At 47.3% G+C, this 25,803-nt stretch overlaps 1 protein-coding gene across 1 annotated transcript; it reads left to right on the top strand.

Annotated features, from left to right (window-relative positions):
- The first annotated feature begins 2,206 nt into the window (after nucleotides 1-2,206).
- Nucleotides 2,207-14,675, top strand: TMEM236 (transmembrane protein 236). The gene is made up of 4 exons (XM_001509236.3): nucleotides 2,207-2,463; nucleotides 5,865-5,937; nucleotides 9,627-9,771; nucleotides 14,149-14,675. Exons 1-4 carry the CDS (start codon nucleotides 2,207-2,209, stop codon nucleotides 14,673-14,675), a joined length of 1,002 nt encoding a protein of 333 aa, XP_001509286.2.
- The last annotated feature ends 11,128 nt before the right edge of the window (nucleotides 14,676-25,803 follow it).

Here is a 25,803-nt window from a genome sequence, read left to right as displayed (position 1 = left end):
GTGTGACCCTGAGAGTGGGAGCTTGTACCTACCCCAGCTGTTAGCACAGTACCTGGCCCATAGTAAGCACTTAACGGATATCATTTAAAAAAAGGCAAAAAACAATGTAACGTCCAGCACTCAGTTTTTCCGCTCCAGATTTTCCAGGAAATGAATCCATGTTTCTACTAGGAAATAGTCACGGCGCAAGGCCTGAGGAAGTGGGCTGGTTTGGGGACCTACTGGGTTTTCGACTACTACTACTAGGGAGGCGGTGTGGCTTAGGGAAGTGACTTGCCCAAGGTCACACAGCAGACAAGTGGAGGAGCCGGGATTAGAACCTAGATTCTTCAGACTCCTAGGCCTGGGATCCCTCCTCTAGACCAAACTGCTTCTCATCTGGACATCACCTAGGAGCTGGGAATCTTGCCATGCGACAGTGGGCAGGTCACTTGATTGGCGTCTTCCTTCCTTCATTTCCTGAAGGAAAGAAGCAGTGTGACCTAGCGGAAAGAGCCCGGGCCTGGGAGTCTGAGGATCTGGGTTCCATCCCAGCTCCACCGCTTGTCCGCTGTGTGACCTGGGGCAAGTCACTTCACTTCTCTGGGCCTCAATTTATTCGTCTCTAAAATGGGGATTCCATCCTACTCCCTCATGTGAGACCCATGTGGGACAAACCTGTGTCTAACATGATCCTCTTGTATCCTCCTCAGCGCTTGGCACTGTGTTTGACACATAGTAAGTGCTTAATGAATGCCATAATATTATCAACTATTATTACTCTTGGGAGAACTCTAAAATACCAGCCGCTTAGCTGTACTCTTTCAATCTATCCCAGGCTATCATGCCCCTTTCCACACACTTTCTCAACCCTTAGATGGTCATGTCTATCTCGTCGCCGCCTTCTCACCCACGTCTCGCTTCTGGCCTGGAATGCCCTCCTCCTATCTGACAGACAATGACTCTCCTCACGTTCTCATCTCCTCCAAGAGGCCTTCTCTGGCTAAGCTCTCCTCTTCTCCCGCTCCCTTCCGCGTCACCCTGGCTTGCTCCCTTTATTCATTCCCCCTCCCCACCCCTCAGCACTTATGTTCGTATCTGTAATTTATTTCTATTAATGTCTCTCTCTCCCTCTAGACTGTGAGCTCGTTGAGGGAAGGGCATGTGTCTATATATTGCTACTTTGTATTCTCCCAAGCGCTTCGGTCTCAGGGAAAGGGAGATTTTACAGATGAGGAGACTGAGGCCCAGAGAAGTTAAGGGACCGACCCAAGATCACACCCAAGGCAAGTGGCGGAGAAATGATTAGAACCTTTGACCCCCGATTCCTAGTTCTGAGTTCTTTCCACTAGGCAACACTGCCTTTAGCCTTCAATGCGGGGCCCTTCTTATCTGTTGTGGTAGAAACTGAGAAGCAGCATGGCCTAAGGATAGAGCTCGGGCCTGAAAGTCAGAAGGACCTGGGTTTTAATCCCAGCTCCTCCATTTGTCTGCTGTGTGACCTTGGGCAAGTCACCTCACTTCTCTGTACCTCAGTTCCCTTGTCTGTAAAATGGGAATTAAAGCCGTGAGCCCCTCCTTCTAGACTGTAAACTCGGTGTGGGCAGGGAATGTGTGTGTTTCTTGTTATGTTGTCCTCTCCCAAGAGCTTGGTACGGTGCTCTGCCCTTAGTAAGCGCTCAATAAATACCAATGAACAAATGAAAGACTAGGAGCGCCATGTGAGATTGAGACTGTGTCCACTCTGGTGATCATGAATCTCCCTCAGGGCTTAGCCCAGTGTTTTTGCACACAGTAAGCTCATCACAAATGCCAGTATTAGATTATTCATTCATTCAGTCGTATTTATTGAGCGCTTCCTGTGTGCCAAGCACTGTACTACGCGCTTGGGAGAGTACAATATAACAACGAATAGAAAGAGGTGCCAGAATGGCCAAAAAGCCAACACGTCTCAGAGTCAGTATCCGCCCCCTCTCTCCAAACACACCTTTAGCTACAATCGACAGGGCGCAGAGATATGGTTTTAAGTACCTGGGAATGTTCGAGTTTGTGATAATGAGCTCGTTCAGGTCAATAAAAGGATGAAAGGTCACTGGCGAATGATACCTCTCTCTCTATGTTCTACATATATATCTATCTATCTATGCAAATCCTGCAAACCGAGTCGCTGATTCCTCTCCGGAGGCCGGGAAGCATTTCGCGTCCGGCGGCCTAAGGGTCTCTCAGGATGGTCTCCGGAAGGCTGGTCAAGCTGGTGGTGTTCGAGCTCCTCGAGCTGGCTGCCTTCTCCGTCCCGACGCTGGTGGTGACGGAACAGTTTGCCGCCGCCCTCCAGGGGACCAGGAACAGGAACGAGAAGACGGTGTATTGGCTGGGGGTGTCCTGTTCCATCGCCTACGTAGCCTTGGTCACCTTGGTGGTCTGGGTGCCGGTGAAAGTCCTGTTCTACCGGAAACGTTATCTGCAGGCCAAGATCAGAGGGTGGTGAGTGGGTCTGCCCTGGTGGTGGGGTGGGATGGGCTAAGATCACACAGCAGGCAGGTGGCGGAGCCGGGGCTAGAACCCGGGTCCCTCCAACTCCCGGGCCTGTGCTCTGTCTACTGGGCCAAGCTGCTTCTCCTGCTGTGTGACTTTGGGCAAGTCACTTGACTTCTTTGTGGCTCAATTACCTCAGCTGTAAAAAGGGGGTTAAGATTGGGAGCCCCAGATAGGCAGTAGTTGAGTTGGGATATGACGAAGCCCTGTGCCAGCCTCTTGGCTCTTTGGTTTCAGGGCCAGATAATGGAAATTTTGCAGGGGAAGAAGCGACAGGGTCTGAGGATGTATGGTGGAAGGGAAGGAGGAGGCAACATTATTGCCCTTTATAATGAGATAAATGCTTTATAATCCTTTATAATGCTTATATTGAGAAGCAGCTTGGCTTAATGGAAAGAGCCCGGGCTTGGGAGTCAGCGGTCGTGGGTTCCGATCCCTGCTCCGCCACTTGTCAGCTGTGTGACTTTAGGCGAGTTACTTCACTTCTCGGGGTCTCAGTTACCTCATCTGTAAAATGGGCATTAAGACTGTGAACCCCACCTGGGACAACCTTATATCTCCCCCAGTGCTTAGAATAGTACTTAGCACAAAGTAAGCGCTTAAAAAATACCATCATCATCATTATTATTATTATTGTTATTATCCTGTTCCTTACACAGCTAGAGCTACTCAATGGCAGGGTGTCCCGACTTGGAATCCCCAGAAAAGCTGAACCCCTCAACGAAGCCCAGCCCCAACACAACTACACACCCCAAGGTCTTTATGGTCCATGAGCGTGTGGAGAACCACTCACCAGTGTCGTTACAGTCCATGGTCATGTAGAAGATTCCCACACCAGTTCCGCTACAGTTCATAGATGTGTAGAGAGCCACACAACAGTGCCGTTACAGTCCATGGATGTATATAGAAAATCCTACACCACACCCTTTACAGTTCTTGGATGTGTACAGAAACGTACACCAGGATATGGACGTGTGGAAAATCCCACACCAGGGCCGTTACAGTACAAGAGCACGAAAAGAGCCACACCAGTGGCTTTATAGGACACAGAATCGTATAGAACCAGATGCTGGGGCCTTTATAGGTCATGGATGTGTAGAAAACCACATGCCAGTGCCCTTACAGGACATGAACATGAAGAAAACCACCCACCAGAGCTTTTACAGTCCAGCGATGTGTCAAAAATGACACGCCAGGGCCTTTACAGGCAGTGAATGTGTAGAAAACCATAAACCAGGGCCTTTACAGGACATGACCGTGTAGAGAACCACATGCCAACACCTTTACAGTCTAAACACATAGAGAAACCCTGTCTGATTTGCCAGGAAATGACTTGGGGAGGGACTGGCTAGAGCCAGTGGTGGTGTTTACACCGTCGTGTCTGAGCTGAGTCCTAACATGCATCTCTGCTGCCCTTCCCACCTTCAACATCCTCCTAAACTCCAGCTCCTCCTCCTCCTTCCTTCCCCAAATAATTATCCACCCCCAAGTGGCATCTACCCAACAGCTGCCTCTTTCACTTTATTTATTTATTTTATTTTTTAATGGTATTTATTAAGCGCTTATGATGTGCCAGGCACTTGTTCTAAACGTTGGGGTAGATTAATTAGGTTGGACACAGTCCCTGTCCCACATGGGGCTCACAGTCTTCATCTCCATTTTACAGGTGAAGTAACTGAGGCGCCAAGAAGTGAAGTGACTTACCCAAGGTCCCACAGCAGACAAGTGGCAGAGCCGGGATTAGAACCCAGGTCCTTCTGACCTGGTGCGTGCTCTATCCACTAGGCCAAGCTACTTCTCAGCGTGAATGTATATGCTAAGCTCCCAGACCCTCAGCATGCACCCTTTCATTCATTCATTCATTTTTGAACATTCACTTGGTGCAGAGCACTGTCCTAAGCACTTGGGAGAGTACAATATAACAATAAACAGACATATTCCCTGCTCACAACGAGCTTACAGTCTAGAGGGGGAGACAGACCTTCTCAGCATGTATGTATATGCTAAGCTCTCAGTTTCTCCTCCTTGCTCCCCCAACTAATTATCCACTCGAAAGTAGCATCTATTCAGTAACTGCCTCTTTCACTTATTTATTCAGTTGTACCCTTCTGAGCATGTTTGTATATGCTAAACGCTCCTGATTTCAGTGTTTGAAAATTAGCTTTATGTCTGTCTTTACCACTGAATGAAATATCCTTGCATTCATGGAGTATGTCTCAGTTCTGTGCTACCTTCCCAACTGCTTAGTACAGTTCCCTGAACTCACTAGGCGCGCAGCAAATACCATTTAGGGAGTCGCCATCATCATCAATTAGAAGCAGCATGGCTCAGTGGAAAGAGCCCGGGCTTGGGAGTCAGAGGTCATGGGTTCGAATTCCGGCTCTGCCACTTGTCAGCTGTGTGACTGTGGGCAAGTCACTTAACTTCTCTGTGGCTCAGGTACCTCATCTGTAAAATGGGGATTAACTGTGAGCCCCACGTGGGACAACCTGATTCCCCTGTGTCTACCCCAGTGCTTAGAACAGTGCTCTGCACATAGTAAGCGCTTACATACCAACATTATTATTATTATTATTATTATTATCCTTGTCACAGGTGGGTGATCAGGGACATATTTGGGATCTCCCATGGTATTTCATATCTTTGAATAGAGAGAGGGCTATAAGACTTGGGCGTTTCCCAGAGAACTGGCTTGGAAAGGAAGGAGGTCTTCATGGCTATTCTCCTTATTTGTCTCTTTGCTAATACTTCCTGAAGTCTGTCTGCGTGAGAACATCACTGACTCTTCCCCAAGCTGTACTGACCATTCCCTCCGTGAAATGCACACTTTTTTTTAATGCTATTTGTTAAGCGCTTAACTCTGTTTCAAACACTGTTCTAAGCCCTGGGGAAGGTACACGTTAATTAGGTTGGACACAGTCCCGGTCCCGCATGGGGCTCGCAGTCCAAGTAGGAGAGAGACCAGGTCTTTCATCCCCATTTTAAAGCTGAGGAAACCGAGGCCCAGAGAAGTGACTTGCCCAAGGTCCCACAGCAGACAAGTGGTGGAGTCGGGATTAGAACCCAGGTCCTTTTGACTCTCAAGCCCCGGGGTCTTTCCAATAGGCCACGCTGCTCCTCTTTCCTTCTACATTTTCTCTTACTAAATCATTTGGTAATGGCTCAATCCTTCTTTCCCTCTATGAAACTATTTTGAAATTGTTTTTCTGTATTTCTCTGTGGCGAGCCGCTGAACATTTGGGTGAAAGAAATGGGGAAGAAAGAACTTCTTAGAAAAGCTATAAATGCATAAGCGATTTCAGAGGAACTATGGCTATCTCAGACCTGTTGCGTGTTTTCTCTTTTTCTAGGAGTCCAGTGATGCTGATGTGTGTGGTTCTCACCACACTTCCATGTTTTGCATTTTCTATAGCGGTGACTGAGGTGGGTATCAGCTAATAATCAGCTGGAAACTGGGTGAGGCTTGGTTGGACTTCCGTGGGTTCCCTCCCCATCCCACCCCACCAAAAAACCCCCAGGAGCAGTGTAGTTTTATTGGAAAGAGCCTGGAGTCACACAGCGGACAAGTGGCAGAGCCGGGATGAAAACCCCGCTCCTTCTGACTCCCAGGCCCGTGCTCTGGAAACAGGGAGGGTGGTGTTGGTGATAATAATAATAATATTAATTCTTGGTAAACACTTACTATGTGGCAAGTACTGTTCTAAGCACTGGGGAGGGTACAAGTTAATCAGGTTGGACGCAGTCCCTGTCCCACATGGGGCTCACACTCTTAATCCCCATTTTACAGATGAGGTAACTGAGGCATAGAGAAACTAAGTGACGCACCCAAGGTCACGCAGCGGACATGTGGAGAAGCTGGGATTAGAACCCAGGTCCTTCTGACTCTCAGGCCTGTGCTCTATCCACTAAGCCACGCTGCTTCTCTAGGAGTTGTCAGCTGCATTGGGTTACTTAGGTGGGGAAGAGAGTTTAGGAGGGGAGGTGGGAATTTCCAATTCAAAATTTGGGAAAAGCTTCATGTTCGTTCCATGCAGCTCTTTCATCATGTTTCTGTGTGCTGGAGGAGGCAGCCAACTGGACTTGTGGATTGTCCATCGTGAACCACTCCTGACGTGCTTTTTTTGCGGTATAAGACTTCTGGGGAAAGATACCAGACTCAAGACTGATAAACCCCACGAGTCTTTTCTTGTGAGGGCTCCGACCCCAGGCCCAGAGCTATCACCTGCGGAGATAGAGGGGTTCGGAAGGGCTTGCCCATCTGTCTGTGGAGAGCGTGGGAGTGGAAAAAGGACATCTGTCATTTGAAATGCAAATAGTTGTTGGCCTTTTGAACTAGATCATCCCCCGGGGAGGCCTCAGTGTTGAGCCCCAAACCTGCCCTCTGGAGGAACGTTTGGGGTTCCTGGAGGAAGTTTTGATGATCGATCGACTTTATTGAGCGCTTACCTTGTGCAGAGCACTATACCAAGCACTTGGGAGAGTGCAGTATAACAGAGTTGGAAGACATGTTCCCTGCCTAAAAGGGAAGCAGCGTAGCCTAGTGGGTAGAGCACGGGCCTGGGAATCGGAGGACTTGGGTCCTAGGCCTCGCTCTGTCAGTTGCTGTGTGATCTTGGGCAAGTCGCTCAACTTCTCGTGCCTCGGTTACCTCGTCTGTAATATGGGGTTTCAATACCTGTTCTCCTTCGATGGAACACTGACTGCAACCAACCTGATTAGCTTGTAACTACCCAGCTGTTTAATACAGTGCCTGGCACATAGTAAGTGCTTAACAATTACTATTTTTAAAAAGGAGCTTCCAGTCTAGTGGGGGAGACAGACATGATAAATAAGTAAATTACAAATATGTACATTGGTACTGTGGAGCTGAGAGTGGGGTGAATAAAAGGATGCAATTTCAACTGCAAGGGTGACACAGAAGGGCATGAAAGAAGAGGAAATGAGGACTTCGCTGGGGAAGACCTCTTGGAGGAGGTGGGATTTTAATGAGGCCCTGAAGGTGGGGAGAGTGTCGGACTGCCAGATACGAAGCGGGCGCGTGTTCCAGGCCGGGGAAGATGTGGGTGAGGGTTAAGTGGTGACATAGATGAATCGGAGGTACTGTGAGGAGGTAGGGATTAGAGGAGTGAAGTGTGTGGGCTGGAATGTAGTAGTTAATCAGAGAACTGAGGTAGGAGGGGGCAAGGTGATTACATGCTTTAAAGCTGATGATAAGGAGTTTCTCTTTGATGCAGAGGTGGGTGGGCAACTACTGGAGGTTCTTGAGAAGTGGGGAAATGTAGACTGCGCGTTTTTGTAGAAAAATGATCCGGGCAGCAGAGCAAGTACAGACTGGAGTGGCCAGAGGCAGGAGACAGGGAGGTCAGCAAGGAGGCTGATAAGGGCTTGGGTTAACTTTGTAGCAGTTTGGATGGAAAGGAAAGGGAGGATTTTAGCGATGTGGTGAAGTTGAACTGACAGGATTTGGTGACAGATTGAATATATGGGTTGAATGAGAGAGAGGAGTCAAGGATAATGGAAGTCTCTGAATTCTACCAATTCCTCATTCCCTCAGGTCCTTCAGAACAGAGGGGAAATGGTTCAATTATTAAATCAGTGGTATTTATTTTGTGCTTACTCTGTGCAGAGCACTTACTCAGGGCCTGGGAGAGTATAACGGAGTGTAACAGAGTTTAACAGAGAATACCAAACGTTCGGTTCATGTTCTCACTCCTCAAGAACCTCGAGTGGTTGCCCATCCACCTCCGCATCCAACAGAAACTCCTCACCGTGGGCTTTAAAACACCCCTTCACTTCATCCCTTCCTACCTCACCTCGCTACTTTCTTACTACAACCCAGCCCATGCACTTCGCTCCCCTCATGCCAACCTACTCACTGTACCTCGATCTCATCTGCCTCGCCGCTGACCTCTCGCCCATGTTCTGTCTCTGGCCTGGAACACCTTCACTCTTCATATCAGACAGACAGTGATCTCTCCCACTTAAAAGCTTTATCGAAGGCCCATCTCCTCCAAGAGGTCTTCCCTAAGTCTACCTTTCCTCCTCTCCCCGTCCCTTCTGCGTCGCCCTGACTTGCTCCCCTTGTTTATCCCCTCATCCCAGCCCCACAACACAAGTACATATCTGTAATTTTATGTCTATTAATGTCTGTATCTCCCTCTAGACTGTGAGCTAGTTTTGGGCTCATTTTGAGTGGAGCACAGGTGGACCTGAGGGGGAAGAGGGAACCTTCTAGTGGCATCAGAATAATCAATTATTGGGTCCTGGGCGGGAAGAACACCAGCTCGTAGCTGCAGCCTGGAAGACGTTGGGAGTCTTTCAACCAAATGAAAGCTAGTTGCCCCTTAAAGGAATGTTTGTTCATGTGCTGTGTCACAAATCGCCTGCCTTCCTCTCTGGCCCTAATCTCGCCAAATGCCATTAAAGTAAGAAAACTGGACACGTCACCATTAATACAGAGAGTCGTGGCTATATCGCGATAATAATAATGAATAATTATGGTACTTGTAAAGTGCTTACTAGACCGTGCACTCTGTAGACTGTGAACTCGTTGTGAGCAGCGGATGTGTCTGTTGTTATATTGTACTTTCCAAGCATTTAGTACGGTGCTTTGCACACAGTAAGCGCTCAGTAAATACCACTGAATGAGTGAATGAATGCCAAGCCCTGTTCTAAACGTTGGGGTGGATATCAGTTAATCAGGTTGGACACAATCATAGCCCTATTGGTGGTGAAATTTCAGGCACTCTGGGTATAGAAGCATCATTAATGAGTGTCACTTGTGTGCTGTTTGCTGGACGATCTTCTGTGCAGAGCCCTATATTGGGTGCTTATTGTGTGCAGAACACTGTAGTAGGTGCTTCCATATTTACCATGAGATTTTCGAACAATGGACATGCACAGAAATTAAGGAACTGGCTCGGAGTTAATGGACTAACAGTGTAGTAGTTGTGAGTCATTTAGAAAGTCTTCAAAACTGTGAAATCACCAAAGTATGAGGAACTCTGATTAGGATAAGACAAGAAATGCAATACTGCTTTTACTGTGAAAAGACATTTCAATGGATGATGTAGAGCCCTTAATATGTCTTCATCGTATTTTCCTTTAAACAGGTCCAAAAGAGTGTCAGCAACAATTCAACGTCTAGCCTGCCCAAAACATTACCAGATTTTCAAGTCTCTCTGGTTCTGACTTCCTTGATCATTGTTGATATAATTGAAAAACTCAGGAAGTATTCTCTCAGAGGAAGACCAATAAGTAAGTACTTAAGCACTAGGATTTGCTCCCTTTATCTACTCTCCCCTCAGTCCCACTGCATTACATCCATATCCATAATTTATTTATACTAACGTCTATCTCTCCCTCTATACTGTGAGCTCATTGCGGGCAGGAAACTTGTCTGCCAACTCTGTCATATTATACGTTCCCAAGTACAGTAAGCGCTCAATAAATCCCACTGATTGATGGATTTGGTGAAGTAATAGCCATCAAAGGGATTTTTAACCTTTTTGAGACAAGTGCCATTGCCAGAAAAATCCCTCTGTCTTTGAAGGGCTTCATGACACAGGTAGTTTTTGCTGCATATTGAAAGTTATAGGATCCTTTAGACTGAAATGGCCCTTGAGGTCAGGGATTGAGTCTACCAACTCTAAAGAGAAGCAGTGTATCTTAGTGGAAAGAACCTGGGCTTGGGAGTCAGAGTCATGGGTTCTAATCTCGGCTCGGCCATTTGTCAGCTGTGTGACTTTGGGCAAGTCACTTAACTTCTCTGCGCCTCAGTTTCCTCATCTGTAAAATAGGAATTAAGACGATGAGCCCCGCATGGGGCAACCTGATAATATATCTATCCCAGTGCTTAGAACAGTGCTAGGCACATAGTAAGCACTTTACAAATACCATCATCATTATTACTATTAGTATTATTAGTATTCCAGTATATTTTTCTAAGCACTGAATACGTGCTCTACACACAGAAAGTGCTCAATAAATAGCACTGACTGATTGATTGATCGAGCAATAATAAGAGATAGGTGTATAAGTCAAACAGGTTTCCTAGTGGATTCTCGATTGCAATCAATCAATCAATCAAAGGTATTTATTGAATGGTTTCTGTGTGTATAGCATTGTACTAAATGCTTGGGAGAGTGCAATGCAACAGAGTTGAAGGATATGTTCCCTACTCATAAGGAGAGACTTGATTCTATTTATCGTGATTATGTTGTCTTGTTTTCGTCCGTCTGTTTCCCCCAATTAGACTGTAAGTCATCACTGGGCAGGGATTGTCTCTATCTGTTGCCGAATTGTACATTCCAAGTGCTTAGTACAGTACTCTGCACATAGTAAGTGCTCAATAAATATTACTGAATGAATGAATAACAATCTACATGGGGAGACGTGCATTAAAATTAATGCCGAATATGTATGTAGTTGCTGTGAGACTGAGGGTGAGGTGACTATCAAGTGTTTGAAGGATACAGATCCAAATACATAGGCGATGCAGAGAGGAGAGGGGGATTTAGCTGGGAAAGGCCTCTTAGAGGAGATATGGGGTTTTAATAAGGTTTTGAAGGTGGGGATAGTGATGGTCTGGCGGATAAGAAGGGGGAGGGCGTTCCAAGCCAGAGGCAAGACGTGGGCGAGAGCTCAGCATGGTGAGATGGGTGAGATTGGGATTCAGTGAGTAGGTTGACGTTAGAGGAGGGAAGAGTGAGGGCTGGGTTGTAGTAGAAAATCAGTGAGATAAGATAGAAGGAGGTGAGCTGATTGAGTGTTTTAAAGCCAATGGTAAGGAGTTTTTATCTGATGGGGGTGTCGATAGGCAACCACTTGAAGGTTCTTGAGGAGTCAGGAGATGTGGACTGGATTTTTTTTTTTTTTTTTAGGAAAACGATCCAGGCAGCAGAGTGAAGCATAGACAAATGGGGAGAGACAGGAATCAGGGAGGTCTGCAAAGGAAGCTAATGCAGAAATCCAGGCGGGATAAGATGAGTGATTGTATTAGCATGGTAGCTCTTTAGATGGAGAGGGAAGGGTGGATTTTAGTTATGTCGTGAAGGTGGGACCAACACATATGTTTTAATGATGTATATATGTGTGTGCATAAGTACACATACATATATGCATATATGTGCATAAATACACACAGATATCTATATATGTACATATATAGATAGACATATATGTATATATACACACACACATCTAAAAGTCACCCTTCTGGATTCTGTCCCTGCTCTGGCCCTACCTGTCCAAAATAATAGTAATAATAATTACTATTATTATTATTGTTGTTTTTTCTTATAGGCTTACAATGTGCCTGTATATATGTTTGTATAGTTTTTTTAATGGTATTTGTTAAGCACTTACTATGTGCCAGGCACTGAACTAAGCTCTGAGGTAGGTTTCCGCCCATGAGGTTGGACACAATTCCTGTCCACCAGGAGTTTACAGTCTGTGGTGGAGGCAGGAATTAAAATCAATTACAGAAAGGGGAAAATACAGTAATAGGATAACATATATAAGTGCTGTGGGACGGGGGGAGAAACAAAGTATTTAAGGGGCACAGATCCAATAATGAGAATTATGGTACATTTTTAAGCGCTTACTGTCTGTCAACACTGTTCTAAGTGCTGGAGTAGATACAAGTTAATCAGGTTGGACACAGTCCCTGTCCTACACGGGCTCACGCTTTTAATCCCCATTTTCCAGATGAGGGAACTGAGGCCCAGAGAAGTGAAGTGACTTGCCCGAGGTCACACAGCAGACAAACGGTAGAGGTGGAATTAGAACCCAGATCCCCTCTTTCCCAGGCCTAAGCTTTTTCTCCACCTTCTTCCCCCATCCTAATCTCAATCAGTCAATCAGTAGTCTTTGCCAGATGATTCTGGCTATTGAGCAGTCTGAGGCAGATCAGATTCCAAACATCTATGTGTTCTCACAACTATAGGTTCAGGTATAACACTCCAGAGTTTATCTTGGATTCAAGCCTGAGAACATAGACCCTAAAGGTCAGTCCCTGGGCCTGCAGTGACTAAGTCTCTGGATGATTTTAATTATTCAGGTATTTCCATTTTCCTGTTGACTCTTAAAGGTCAAAGACCATTTTGACCTCATTTAGGCTAAAAACTGCCAAAACAGCTATCCATTGCCCACGATGTAAATCCCTGGCCCTCAGTTTAGCCAGCTCCCTACTCCAATCCCAACTCTATCATGTGTCTGCTGTGTGACCTTGGGCAAGTTATTTCACTTCACTTTGCCTCAGTTCCTTCATCCGCAAAATGGAATTCAATACCTGTTCTCCCTCCTACTTGGACTTTGAGCCCCATGTGGGACCTGATGATCTCATATCTATCCCAGTGCTTATTATAGTGCTTGGCACCTAGTCATCTTTTAATCAATCAAATTTATTGAGAGCTTACTGTGTGCAGAGCACTGTGTTAAGCGTTTGGGAGAGTACAATATAACAGTGTAGGTGGACACATTCCCTGCTCACAATGAGCTTACCATCCAGAGGATGAGCTATAAAGAACACAATATTTTTAGGCAGAGAGGGCTTAGGGCTGGGAGAGATTCTGGGAGAAAAGAGTGACTCTCCTGAGATGGGTTCTAAGTCTGCCTCCAGCACTTGTCTGCTGCCTGACCTTGGGCAAGTCACTTCACTTCTCTATGCCTCAGTTACTTCATCTGTAAAATGGGATTTAAGACTGTGAGCCCCATATGGGATAGGGACTGTACCCAACCCAATTGTCTCTACCCCAGCGCTTAGGCCAGTGCTTGATACATAGTAAGTGCTTAACAAGTATTATTATTGTAATTATTATTATTATTTCAGTCCCTTTCACACAAGGCTCATGATCTAAGTAGGAAGGAGAGCAGGGATTGAATCCCCAGCGAGATAACTGAGACCCAGAGAAGTGAGGTGACTTGCCCAAGGTCAAACAGCAGACACACGGCAGAGCTGGGTTGAGAACCCAGGTCTCCCGACTCCCAGGCCCATGGGAGTTAATAGTGATAGTAATAATTAACAGTAATGTTGTAATAATTATTATAATGATATAATTATATTGATAGTATTAATCAATAGTAACTGTGGCATTTGTTAAGCACTTAGTATGTTTCAGACACTGTTCTAAGTGCTGGGGTAGGTACAAGATAATCAGGTTGGATACAGTTTTAATTCCTCACAGTCTTAATTCACTGTTTACAGATGAGGGAACTGAAGCCCAGAGAACTGAAGTGATTGCCCGAGGTCACACAGCAGGCAAATAGTGGAGCCGGGACTAGAACCCAGGTCCTTCTGACTCCCAGGCCTGATTTCTGTCCATTAGGCCATGCTAAGTCCCCAGGAGAAACTCTCTCAATTCTCCCAAGAGCGAGTCTCTAGACCCTCTTTTCTAGACCGCAAGCTTCTTATGGGCCAGGAATGTGACCATTCTATTGTTACAATGTCCTCTCCCAAGCGGTTAGTTAGCTCTGCACATAGAAAGGGCTCAATAAATACGACTGAATGAATGAATGACCGACTCATGGGTCGCTAGGTATTTGAAAACAAAAAGTCCCCAAAGGAGACTCACTTCTCCCCAGAGCAATTCATGGGTCCGCGTCGTTTGAACCCATCCGATTCGTTTATCGCAGGTGAAGATGACCTGCAGCCCCAGCAGCAAATAAGTAGCATCTCCGAGCAGGTGGAATCCAAGGACTCCACACCGGCTCCCGTCTGTTCGACCCCGAGTCCCCGGGTGATCAACGTGGAGGAGCCCACGTCCAGCTCTCCGGTCATGAGGGTAATGTCTCGCCAAGACGAGAGGGCTCAGATCTTCCTGATGAGCTTCGTGATGTGGTACGACACCATAGAGATGGTGCGGGTGGCTGGCCATCCGGCCGTCTTCGGCTCCGCCTGGGTGTTCCCCGTCTACGTATTTAGCTACTTGTCCCTGCTCCGGATCATCCTGCTTCCCAGTGTACCAGTTCTGGGCTCCATGGGCATCATCCTGCAGGATTTTCCCTTCATCTTTGTTCGACTCGGCCTGATCGCCGCCCTGGGCACCATCACGCCCGTCCTCGGACTTTGCAAGAATATCTTAGTGACTGGCTCTTTTGTGTACTTCAACTACTTAATCAACCTGCAGGCTTTCTCTGTCACGGAGACCTCTCCCTTTTAGATGACCAGAATTCCTGGGGCGAGAGATTCCCTGGCTTGGGACTGCCTCCTGTAGAGACTTATAATAATAGTAATAATGATAATGGTATTTGGTAAGTGCTTACTATGTGCTAGGCACTATTCTAAGCGCCTGGGTAGATAAAGATAATCGGGTTGGACACAGACCCTGTCCCACATGGGGTTCACAGTCTCAATCCCCTTTTACTGATGAGGTAACTGAGGCCTAGAGAAGTGAAGTGAGTTACCCGAGGTCACACAGCAGACAAGTGGCAGAGCCGGGATTAGAACCCATGACCTTCTGACTCCCAGGCCCAGGCTATATCCACTATGCCATGCGGCTTCTTTAAATGCCACTGATGGATTGATTGATGGATTGATTGACATGACTCACAGAGCCCACGGAACTCCACGGCTTCTGGTCCTCCCTGCTCCGCCTATTTCCCTTCTCCACGACCAGAAAATGGAGGAGAGACAGCTAAGCAGTTTCCTCAGGCCCTGACTTCCTCCTTCCCAAATAAGTGGGGACTTTTTCCTGGCTGTTTAACAAACAAGTCTTTATTGTCTGTTTCATGGGAGATGGATAATGATTGAATCGTTGAAATCTCATTTAATCTACAGACCTCCTTTCAACCGATTTTTTTTTTAATGGCATTTGTTAAGCACATACTCTGTGGCAGGAACTGTTTTAAGCGCTGGGGTAGATGCAAGTTAATTAGGTTGGACAAAGTCCCTGTCTCATATGGGGCTCACAGTCTTATCCTCATTTTACAGATGAGGTAACTGAGGCCCAGAGAAGTGAAGCCACTTGCCCGAGGTCCCAAGACAGACGAGCAGCAGAGCCGGGATTAGAACACAGGTCCTTCTGACTCCCAGGCCTGTGCTCTATCTACTAGGCCACACTGCTCCACCTTATAGATTGTGAACCCCAAATGGGACAGGGACTATGTCCGACCCCATTTGCTCGTATCCACCCCGGTGCTTAGTACAGTGCTCGACACATAGTAAGAGCTTAACAGATGCCTCAATTAAAATTAATGAATTAATTAATCGGGACCAAATTGATTCCTGGAGGAGGTAGTAAATAGCCAATGGGTCTGATGAGTTTCGCGCCCCTCCTCTGACTTGGCTTGTTTGTCCTCCAGGGAAGGTTCACCCTTTCGGCGAAATGTCCCCCAGGTAGATGAGGATGTGGATTGTTTGTGAGGGTTCTTGGATGATTGTATGCCTCTGAATTGAATTTACCTAAGAATCAATCACTCAGTCATTGATATTTGTACAGAGCACTGTACCAACAATAACTGAGTTGGTGAGCGTGTTCCTTGCCAACAACGAGCTTCCAGTTTAGAGGAGAAATCCATATTTTGGACAGTGCACATATACAACCACCTTTTCCACTTCCTCGTTGACTGAAATCTGGTCTTCTGGAAATACTCCTGAAAGTAGCTTGAAAATACCCCGCTCAAATGGGAAGGGATTACTGATAGTAATGCTAATAATGATAGTAGGTTGTTATGTGTTTACCATGTGTCAAACACTGTTCTAAGCACTGAGGTAGATACAAGTTAATCAGATTGCACATAGTTCCTGGAAATGTGTCCAGTTAATTGTATTTAGTGAGCGCTCACTGCGTTCAGAGCACTATACTAAGCGCTTAGGTGAGTTCAATATAACAATATGACAGACACATTCCCTGTCCACAGTGAGCTGGCAGTCTAGAGGGGGAGACAGAGATGAATATAAATAAAATGACAGATATGGACGTAAGTGCTGTGGGGCTGGGAGGGGGGATGAATAAAGGGAGCAAGTCAAAGTGACGCAGAAGGGAGTGGGAGAAGAGGAAAGGAGGGCTTAGTTAACCAGTTTTCTTATGTTGCAGCTTCTCAAGCACTTGGTACAGTGTTCTGCACACAGTAGGTGTTCAATAAATACAACTGAATGATTGAGCCCTGTCCCCATGGGACTCACAGTTTAAATAGGAGGGAGAACGGGTAGTGAGTTGAGGAAACTGAGGCACAGAGAGGTTAAGTGACTTACCCAAGATCACACAGCAGATAAGTGGCAGAACCAAGATTAGAACGCAGGTGCTCTGATTCCCAGGCCCGAACACTTTCCACTAGTCCACACTGTTTGGAAGTATTGACTGCAGAACACTTTTCCCACCTAACCAAAATAATAATAACAATATATTTTTTTAGCCACTTACTAGATGGCAAGAGCTGAACTAAGCTCTGGGAGGATACAATGCAATAAGACCAGACATAGTCCCTGACCCAGAGGGGAATCACTGTTTAAGGGGAAGGGAGGGCATGTATCTTATTCCCCTTTTGCCAGTGAGGAAACGGAGGCAAAGAGAAACAGAGGTCATGCAGCAGGCCAATGGCAGAGCTGGGTTTAGAATCCAGTTCTCCTGACTCCCAGCCTGTGCTCTTTCCACATTCCTTCCCTATCACCGTTGCCCAAAGGGATGATCAAAAGGGATTTGAAGCCTTGAACTCTAGCCCCGAGAAGGGAGTGGGAGAGTGGGTCTTTGCCCACTGTAATGTGATTCTGCCATGGTTCTCTCTTGTTTCCACAGAGCCTGGGGAGCGACGGTGCAGTATTTATTTGTGATTTTCTATCATTCGTCTCCGTCAAATGCGCCTTCTCATCTGGTCTTCGAATACTTGGCTGAGAGTGCGTCTTGGGGTGGGTGGGGTAGAGGAGAGGTAGGCAGGATTTGGTGGCCTCCATCTGAGCGGTGTCCTTGCAGTCTCTGCATGGTGGTCCCGTGACCCCCTTAAGGATATCAATGGGCGTCCTGGTCAGCATGACATCCGTGCGCTTTGGGTGGAGAGGGAAATGAAAAGCTAATGGCAAAGTGTTAGCGTCGTAAGGCCCTAACAGGGGTGAGGACCCTTCCCAAGCGGCCTGTTCTTTTGGGGGTGACCCCCAGTTGTAGTGGAACCCCAGGTTGCAGTTTATTTTCTCAGCATGCCTTCTGAATCATTTCATCCTTAATACCTTCTTGGTTAATGAAGATCCTTTCTGTGGAAATAAATGGTTCGGCCAAGGGGAGAAGCAACGTGGCCTAGTGGACAGAGCCCGGGCCTGGGAGTCAGAAGGACCTGGGTTCTAATCCCGACTCTACTACATGTCTCCTGTGTGGCTTTGGGCAAGCTATTTCACTTCTCTGGGTCTCAGTTCCCTCAACTGTAAAATGGGGATTAAGACCGTGTGTCCAATGCAGGACAGAAACTGTGTCCAAACCTACAACCTCGTTTCTCCCCAGCGCTTATTACAGTACCTGGCACTTAGTAAGTGCTTAACAAATTCATTTAAAAAAAAAATAGGGAATTCCCCAATCTGGGCAAAACAAGACTTCAAAAATGACCAGACAATGTGTAAGAGGTGTACTCAGGGGAAATATTCCTCAATTATGTAAAGATAAAAAGTATTTTATTAAGGTATCCAAGTGTAATTAAAGATTCGTTTTGTGTGACCTGTTCATTTTTGTCTCAAGCTCCAAGGAAATAGGAGCTAAGGCCCTGTGGCATCAAGGACCTGTCTACTAACTTTTCTACTTGCCTTTCTTGTTTGTTGATTTGTTTTATGGCATTTGTTAAATGCTTACAATATGTCAGATACTGTTCAAAGTGCTGGGGTCTAAACAAGTTAATCAGGTGTCTTCCAACTTTATTTCGATGTCCTCGCCCAAGTACTTAGAACTGTGCTCTGCACATGGTGAGCGCTCAATAAAAAAGATTGATCGACTGGTCCAAGCTGTAGGGAAGGTGCTGGCCAGATTATGGAATGCCATTCCACATTTTGGCGGGCACCTGAAATATCTAGGTAAAATAAAGACCAAAAGGTAGATGGGAGGGTACGGTCAGGGTTTGGTCTCTGGTACTCGGGGGGGCTGGAGGAGGAAGAGGAGGCAGACAGAAGAATGCATCAAATGATATCAGTCATAGCTATAAATGTGGTATTTGTTAGAGGGTTTAGTCATGGAAACCCACTTGGAGACGTGCCTTCAGTAGGACTTTGAAGTGAGGGAGAGTTATTGTCGGATATGGAGAGGGGAGGGCGTTCTGGGCCAGAGGCGACGTGGCTGAGGGGTTGCAGGCGAGTTAGATGAGATGGAGATACAGTGAGAAGTTTGGCACTAAAAGAGCCAAGTGTGTGGGCTGGGTTGTAGCGGGAGAGCAGCGAAGTGAGGTAAGACGGGGAAAGGCGTTTGAGGGCTTTAAAGGGCTTTAAAAGTGGTCAGTTCTGCAGACCTTCTGCCATCAGAAAGAGCAAGGCCTAGTGGATAGGGTCCAGGCCTGGGAGTCGGAAGGACTCGGGTTCTAATCCCGGCTCTACTACCTGTCCTCAATGTGATCGTGGGCAAGTCACTTCACTACTTGGGCCTCAGTTCCCTCATATGTAAAATGGGGATTAAAACTGTGAGCCCCATGTGGGACAGGAACTGTGTTTGACCTGATTAGCTTGTACCTACCCCAGCATTTAGAATAGCGCTTGACACATAGTAAGCACTTAAATTCCACCATCATCACCAGTAGCGGTCCCTGCCGGCCCCTCCTTTAAGAGGGCCCTGACCCACTCCCATCACGGGAACAGAAGGGTAGCAAATCCAGCTGACACAGAGGAACACATTCCCAGTGCCACTCCAGAGTTGTGTCAACACCGGGTCTGGACGGTCCCTGCCCAAATCCCCTTCCGAAAGTTATTTTCGGAGGCCTCAAGAGCCGTCATCCTCATTGACTCAGTGACTTCTCGCCCAGTTCTCGCACAAGTCAGCTTCCAGGAATGCCAGAGCCGGACCACGCCTTCTGGGAAGAATGGCGAGGGAAAAGACTGAAGCCCTGGGAGTGGCCGGCTCGATCCATTTTCGAGGGGCGAATGGAGGAGGCGGCCTGCTTCTGGAAAAGCTTCCCTCCCAAACTGCCAGGAACAAGGAGAGTCCAAGTTGGGTAACTGCTTATCCATCTGGCTGCGAGCCAGCTCAGGGGGTGGGGAGGGTGCCCATGAAGGATAAAATGGGGAAATGCAACCGGTCATCACCGAACGAGCAGCGGAAGTGTGTGACGTTGTTGAGCCATAGCTTGAAATCTCGGTCTGCTGGAGGCAGGTTCCTCTGCGGAGGAGGTTGGTTGCCTGGTTTTTTTGTGGTATTTGTCGAGCATTTGCTATGTGACTGGTCTTGTGCTATGTGTTGAGGTAGAGATGAAGAAATAGGGTTGGACGCAGACCCTGTCCCACATTGGGCTCCCAGTCTTCATCCCCACTTTGCAAGTGAGGCCACTGAGGCCTAGAGAAGTGAAGTGACTTGGCTAAGCTCCCACGGCAGACAAGAGGAAGAGCTGGGATTGGAACCCAGGCCCGTGCTCTTTCCGCTAGGCCATTCTATGTCTACATAGGTTTGGGAAGGGGTGGCAAAGCTTGCCCCTAACTGAAATTTTCCCATAAGGCTTAGGTCCTCCATTCATCTCACTTCACACTCAATCTCTTGGGAAGCTCATTTGGTCCTGTGTCTCCAGCTTCCATCCACACACACAAAACTGCAACTTTGGGGCCATCCTTGACTCCTCACTGTCTCCCATTTATATATTCATTCATCTGAACGTATCTATTGAGCGCTTACAGTGTGCAGAGTTGTCTTTCATATCCAAAGGAGGCACCAGTGATCAATCAACCACTGGTATTTACTGAGCACTTACTGTGTGCACAGAGCACTTGGGAGAGGACAATACAATAGCACTGGCAGACACATTCCCTGCCCACAGTGTCTAGAGGTATGAAGTTCACCTTTGAGTGCATAAGTGTGACTGAAATCCATGTTTGGGGGTGGTGAAAATAATGATAATAACTGTGGTATTTGTTAAGCGCTTACTTTGTGCCAGGCACTGTACTAAGCACTGGGGTGGTTACAAGCAATCGGGTTGGACACCGTCCCTGTCCCACCAGTGGCTCACGGTCTCAATCCCCATTTGTGGTTGAGGAAACGGAGGACCAGAGAAGTGAAGTGACCTGCCCAAGGTGACCCAGAAGACCTGAAATGGTTCCCACAGTTAGACCAAGCCGGGCACTCAGGAAGTTGTCTCTTATATTTAATGGTCACAGTGCCTAGTGCTGTTTTTTTTTTTTGCCTCCTTGGCTCTAATTCCATATCAAGCTTTTGCCCAAAGAGAATCCACTCCTTACTTATAATAACAAAAATAGTGCCTGTGGTATTTGTTAAGCACTTACTATGTGCCAAGCACTCTTCTGTACCCTGGGGTAGATACAAGTTAATCAGGTTGGACACAATCTCTGTTTCTCATGGGGCTCACAGTCTCAATCCACATTTTTCATTTGAAGTAACTGAGGCCCAGAGAAGTGACGCATCTTGCCCAAGGTCACACAGCAGACAAGTGGCAGAGCCAGGATAAGAACCCATAGTCTTCTGACTCTCAGTCCTATGCCTTATCCACTGCACCATGCTGCTTCTTGTACTCTCCCAAGTGCTTAGTACAGTGCTGTGCACATAGTAAGAGCTCAATAAATACAACTGACTGATGGAAGTAGAACTAGGCACACATCTCCCACTACTCAAAAACCTCCAATGGCTTATCATTTTCCCAGCATCAAGCAAGAAACTCTCTGCCCACTGTCCCCTTCTGGCATATTGACTTTCCTCATCTGCTTCTCCCTCGCTAAATATGATTGACTGGCTGACCAAGCTCCTGATTTTCACTCCCTTCATGTAAACTTTGTAACTCTTCCTTGGTCTCCATCTTGCCATCCCTGTCCTCGTTCATGCTGTTTGTGCTATGGGACGTGGACCGTGTCCAACCTGATTAGCTTGCATCTCACCCCAGTGCTTAGTACAGTTCCTGACACATGAATAAGTGCTTAACAAATGCGTTTTTTTTAAAAAAGGGAAAGAGTTCAGGATTGGAGAGGTTGACTTGGGAATCATCTACATAGAGATGATATCCCAAGCCATGGGAGCAAATGTAGATGGAGAATAGAAGGGGACTCAGAGCTGAACTTTGAGGGCTCCCTCACAGTTAGAGGGTGGGAGGCAGAGGAGGAGCCCATTAAAAAAAGCAAGAATGAGCAGCCAGAGATATAGGAGAAGAACCAGGAGAGGACACTGTCAGCGAAGCAGGGATTGGATCTTGTTTCCAGGAGAAGGGGGGGGTCGGCAGTGTCGAAGGCAGCTGAGAGGTCAAGGAGGATTAGGATGGAGTAGAGGCTGTTGGATTTGGTGACCTCGGAGAGAGCGGTTTCTGTGGAGTGGTTAGAAGAGGAAGCTGGATTGCAAGGATTTGAGGAGGGAGCTGGGGGAGAGGAAGTGAAGGGAGCGGATGTAAACAACTTGTTCAAGGAGTTTGGACAGGAATGGCAAGAGGGGGATGGAGCGATAGCTGCAGGGAACCTTGGGGTCAAGGGAGGCTTTTTAGGGTAGGCAGTACACAGGCATGTTTGAAATCAGTGAGGAAGAAGCCACTGAAGAGTGAACAGTTAAAAATGGCAGGCAGAGGGAAAAGAAACGTGGCCTAGTGACAAGAGCACGGGCCTGGGAATCAGAGGACCTGGGTTCCGGTCCAAGCTCTGCCACATGCCCGCTCCGTGTGACCTTGGGAGAGTCACTTCACTTCTCTGTCCCTCAGTTTCCTCAGCTGTAAAATGGGGATTCACTATCCCGGTTGTACCTCCTGCTTAGAGTGCGAGCTCTCTGTGGGACAGGGACTGTGTCTGCTCTGATGATCATGTATCTTCCCCAGTGCTTAGAGCAGTGCTTGATACATAGTTAGCCCTTAACAAATACCACGAGTGTTATTATTAATTTTTACTAGATGTTCTCAGTTTTCTGTTTCTCTATGCTGTAGAATTTACAGTCTCTAGGCTGTAAGCTTGTTGTGGGCAGCGAATGTGTCTGTTATATTGTTGTCTTAGATTCTCCCAAACGCTTAGCACACAGTAAGCACTCAATAAATACGACAGACTGATAGACTAATGTGGTGTAAATAGGTGGGATCGGAAGTTCAGGTAGAGGAAGCAAACTGTGAAAGAAAGCAGAAGAGATCCTCTTCAGAGACGGCTGGGAAGGATGAAAGAGTGGATGTGGGAGAGGAAGGAGGGGTGGGACTAAGGAAGCAGAGGGAGATTTGGGCGCATTCATGCCCGGCGGTTTTGATTTTGTCAATGAGATGGTTGGCAAGGGAGGTGGACAAGCTCCAGGCCGTACTTCACTCTGCTGCCCGGATGATTTTTTGGAAACTTCATTCTGGGCACATCTCCTCGCTCCTCCCAAACCTCCAAAGGCTGCCCAGCCAGCTCCACATCAAGCAGAAACTCCTGACCACGCGCTCTGAGTTGCTCAATCAGGGGAAGGGGTTGGGCCAGGGGCTGGGCCTCTGGGGAGCCCCCGGGAACCTCCCTTCGGGTCAGCCTGGTGTCTAGCTGACAGAAGATTCCAGAGTGTGAAAAGGGCTCCCTTGGATTCCAGCCAGGTCCCAGATTGCAGCCCCTTACCGCTACCTTGAGAAACAGCATGGCCTAGTGGGTAGAGCACGGGCCGGGGAGTCAGAAGGCCACGTGTTCTAATCCTGGCTCTGCCACTTGTCTGCTGTGTGACCTTGGCTGAGTCACTTGCTTCTCAGCGCCTCAGGCACCTGGTCTGGATGGGAAGAAAGACCGTGAGCCCCATGTGGGACAGGGACTGTGTCCAAGCCGATTTGCTTGTATTCCCTGCCAGAGCTTAATACAGTTCCCAGTGAACTGTAAGCACTTGACAAATAACACAGTTATTAGCAATACCTTCCACGTCGCTGTCCGCGGAGTGGAGATTTGGTCCCACTTCTTCAGAGCCGTGAGTGAGAAATCCTCCTCTTCCGTTGGATTCCTTGTGTCTCACTCCCAGGGGATGGTCAAGGAGAATGGGGAGGAGATTCGGGGAGAGGGTCTGTGGGCTGAGGCAGGCCCTCATTGATCATCCTGGCTCGACATACTGGGGTCCACAGGGTTTGATGGATCGGGACAGGTACCGTGAGTCCGGAAGCTGGCCTTTGACCGTCAGGACCTAATAATAATAATTAATATTATTAGTATGGTACTTAAGTGCTTAACAACAACAACAATAATAATAATGATAATGATTGTGGTATTTTTTAAGTGCTTACCATGTTCCAGGCACTGTACTAAGTGCAGGGTTGGACACAAGCAAATTGGGTTGGACAAAGTCCCTGCCTCATGTGCAGTTTACAGTCTCAATCTCCATTTGGTGGATGAGGTAACTGAGGCCCAGAGAAGTGAAGTGACTTGCCCAAGGTCACACAGCAGACAAGTGGTGGAGCTAGGATTAGAACCTGGGACCTTCTGACTCTCAGGTCTTTGCTCTATCCACTACACTGTGCTGCTTCTCTATGTGCCCAGCACTGTTCTAAGCACTGGGGCAGATATAAGTAAAGCTACAGTCCCTGTCGATAGACCCCAGGCCTGGGTTCTAATCCCAGCTCCACCACTTATCTGCCAGGTAAATCACTTTGCTTCTCTGTGCCTCAGTTCTCTCACCTGTAAAATGGGGATGAAGACTGTGAGCCCCTGTGGGACAGGGACTGTGTTCAAACTGATTGCCTTATATCTACCCCAGTGGTTGGTACAGTGCTTAGCATGTAGTAAGCGCTTAACAAATACCATTTTAAAAGGAGGGGGGAGACTGTGTTGCCAAAATCAGGATAATTGACCACCTCCCATTGTGTTCCCAGATAAGAGGCTCCTGGCTTTCCGGGAAGTCGGAGGGAAGAGTCCGTTCTCACCAGGAATTTCTCCAGAGCAGGAGGCAGAGGCTCAGCTGGGGGAGTAGGAGGAGTGCCCGGTATGTGGGGTTGGGAGGGTTGTGTTCCTGCAGTGATGGCAGGGTGAGGCTCTTACCATCCCTGGCCGATCCATCAATCGTATTTATTGAATGCTTACTGTGTGCAGCACACTATACTAAGCGCTTGGGAGAACCCAGAAAGCCACTTCACTTCTCCGGGCCTCAGTTCCCTCATCTGTAAAATAGGGATTAAGAGTGGGTCAGGGACTGTGTCCAAACTGACTCACTTGTATCTGTCCCATTCATTCAATCATATTTATTAAGCACTTATTATGTGCAGAGCACTGTACTAAGCACTTGGGAAAGTACAGTGCAACAAAAGAGTGACAATTCCAGTCCACAACTAGCTCACGGTGTGGGGGTGGGGGAGACAGGCATCAATTCAAATAAACAGATATCGATACAAATAAATAAAATTACAGATATATACCTAAGGGCTGTGGGGTGGGGAGAGCGGGGAAGGAGCAAAGGGAGCAAGTCAGGGCGACGCAGAAGGGAAGGGGAGATGAGGAAAAGTGGGGCTTAGTCTGAAAAGGTTTCTTGGAGGAGTTGTACCTTCAGTAAAGTTTTGAAGGAGGGGAGAGCTTAGAACAGTGCTGGGCACATAATAAGTGCTTAACAAGTACCATAATTATTATTACAGTATAGCCATAAAATAGACACCTTCCTAGGCAGGCTTGGGCTTGGGGCCCGGGTCCTGTGGGCAAAGAGGACCTTCACCCCCTTTCCACCCTTACCCTGAAATTGATCCAACCACTTGGGAATGCCTCTTCGCTTTTATTCTTTTTACAGTATTTGTTAAGCTCCTACTATGTTCATTCATTCAATTGTATTTATTGAGCTCTTTCTGTGTGCAGAGCACTGTACGGAGATTTTGGAATGGCGCAATAGAAATAAGCAGACCCGTTCCCCGCCCACAACGAGCATACAGTCTAGAGGGGGAGACAGATAGAAATATATAAATGACAGATATGGAGTGTTGTGGGGCTGGGAAGGGGGATGAATAAAGGGAGCCGGTGAGGGTGACGCAGAAGGGAGTGGGAGAAGAGGAAAGGAGGGCTCAGTCTGAGAAGGCCTCTTGGAAGAGACGGGAATTCGATAAGGATTTTAAAGAGGGGAGAGTCATTGTCTGTCAGCTATGAGGAGGGAAGGCTTTCCAGGCCAGAGGCAGGATGTGGGTGAGAGGTCGGCGGCAAGATAGGTGATATCGAGGTATAGCGAGGTGGTTGGCATTAGAGGAGCAAAGTGTGCGGGCTGGGCTGTGGTAGGAGAGTAACCAGATGAG

This window comes from Ornithorhynchus anatinus, chromosome 13 (genome assembly GCF_004115215.2).
Source record: "Ornithorhynchus anatinus isolate Pmale09 chromosome 13, mOrnAna1.pri.v4, whole genome shotgun sequence".
Taxonomy (NCBI): Eukaryota; Metazoa; Chordata; class Mammalia; order Monotremata; family Ornithorhynchidae; genus Ornithorhynchus; species Ornithorhynchus anatinus.
This window is presented reverse-complemented; position numbering and strand designations above follow the sequence as displayed.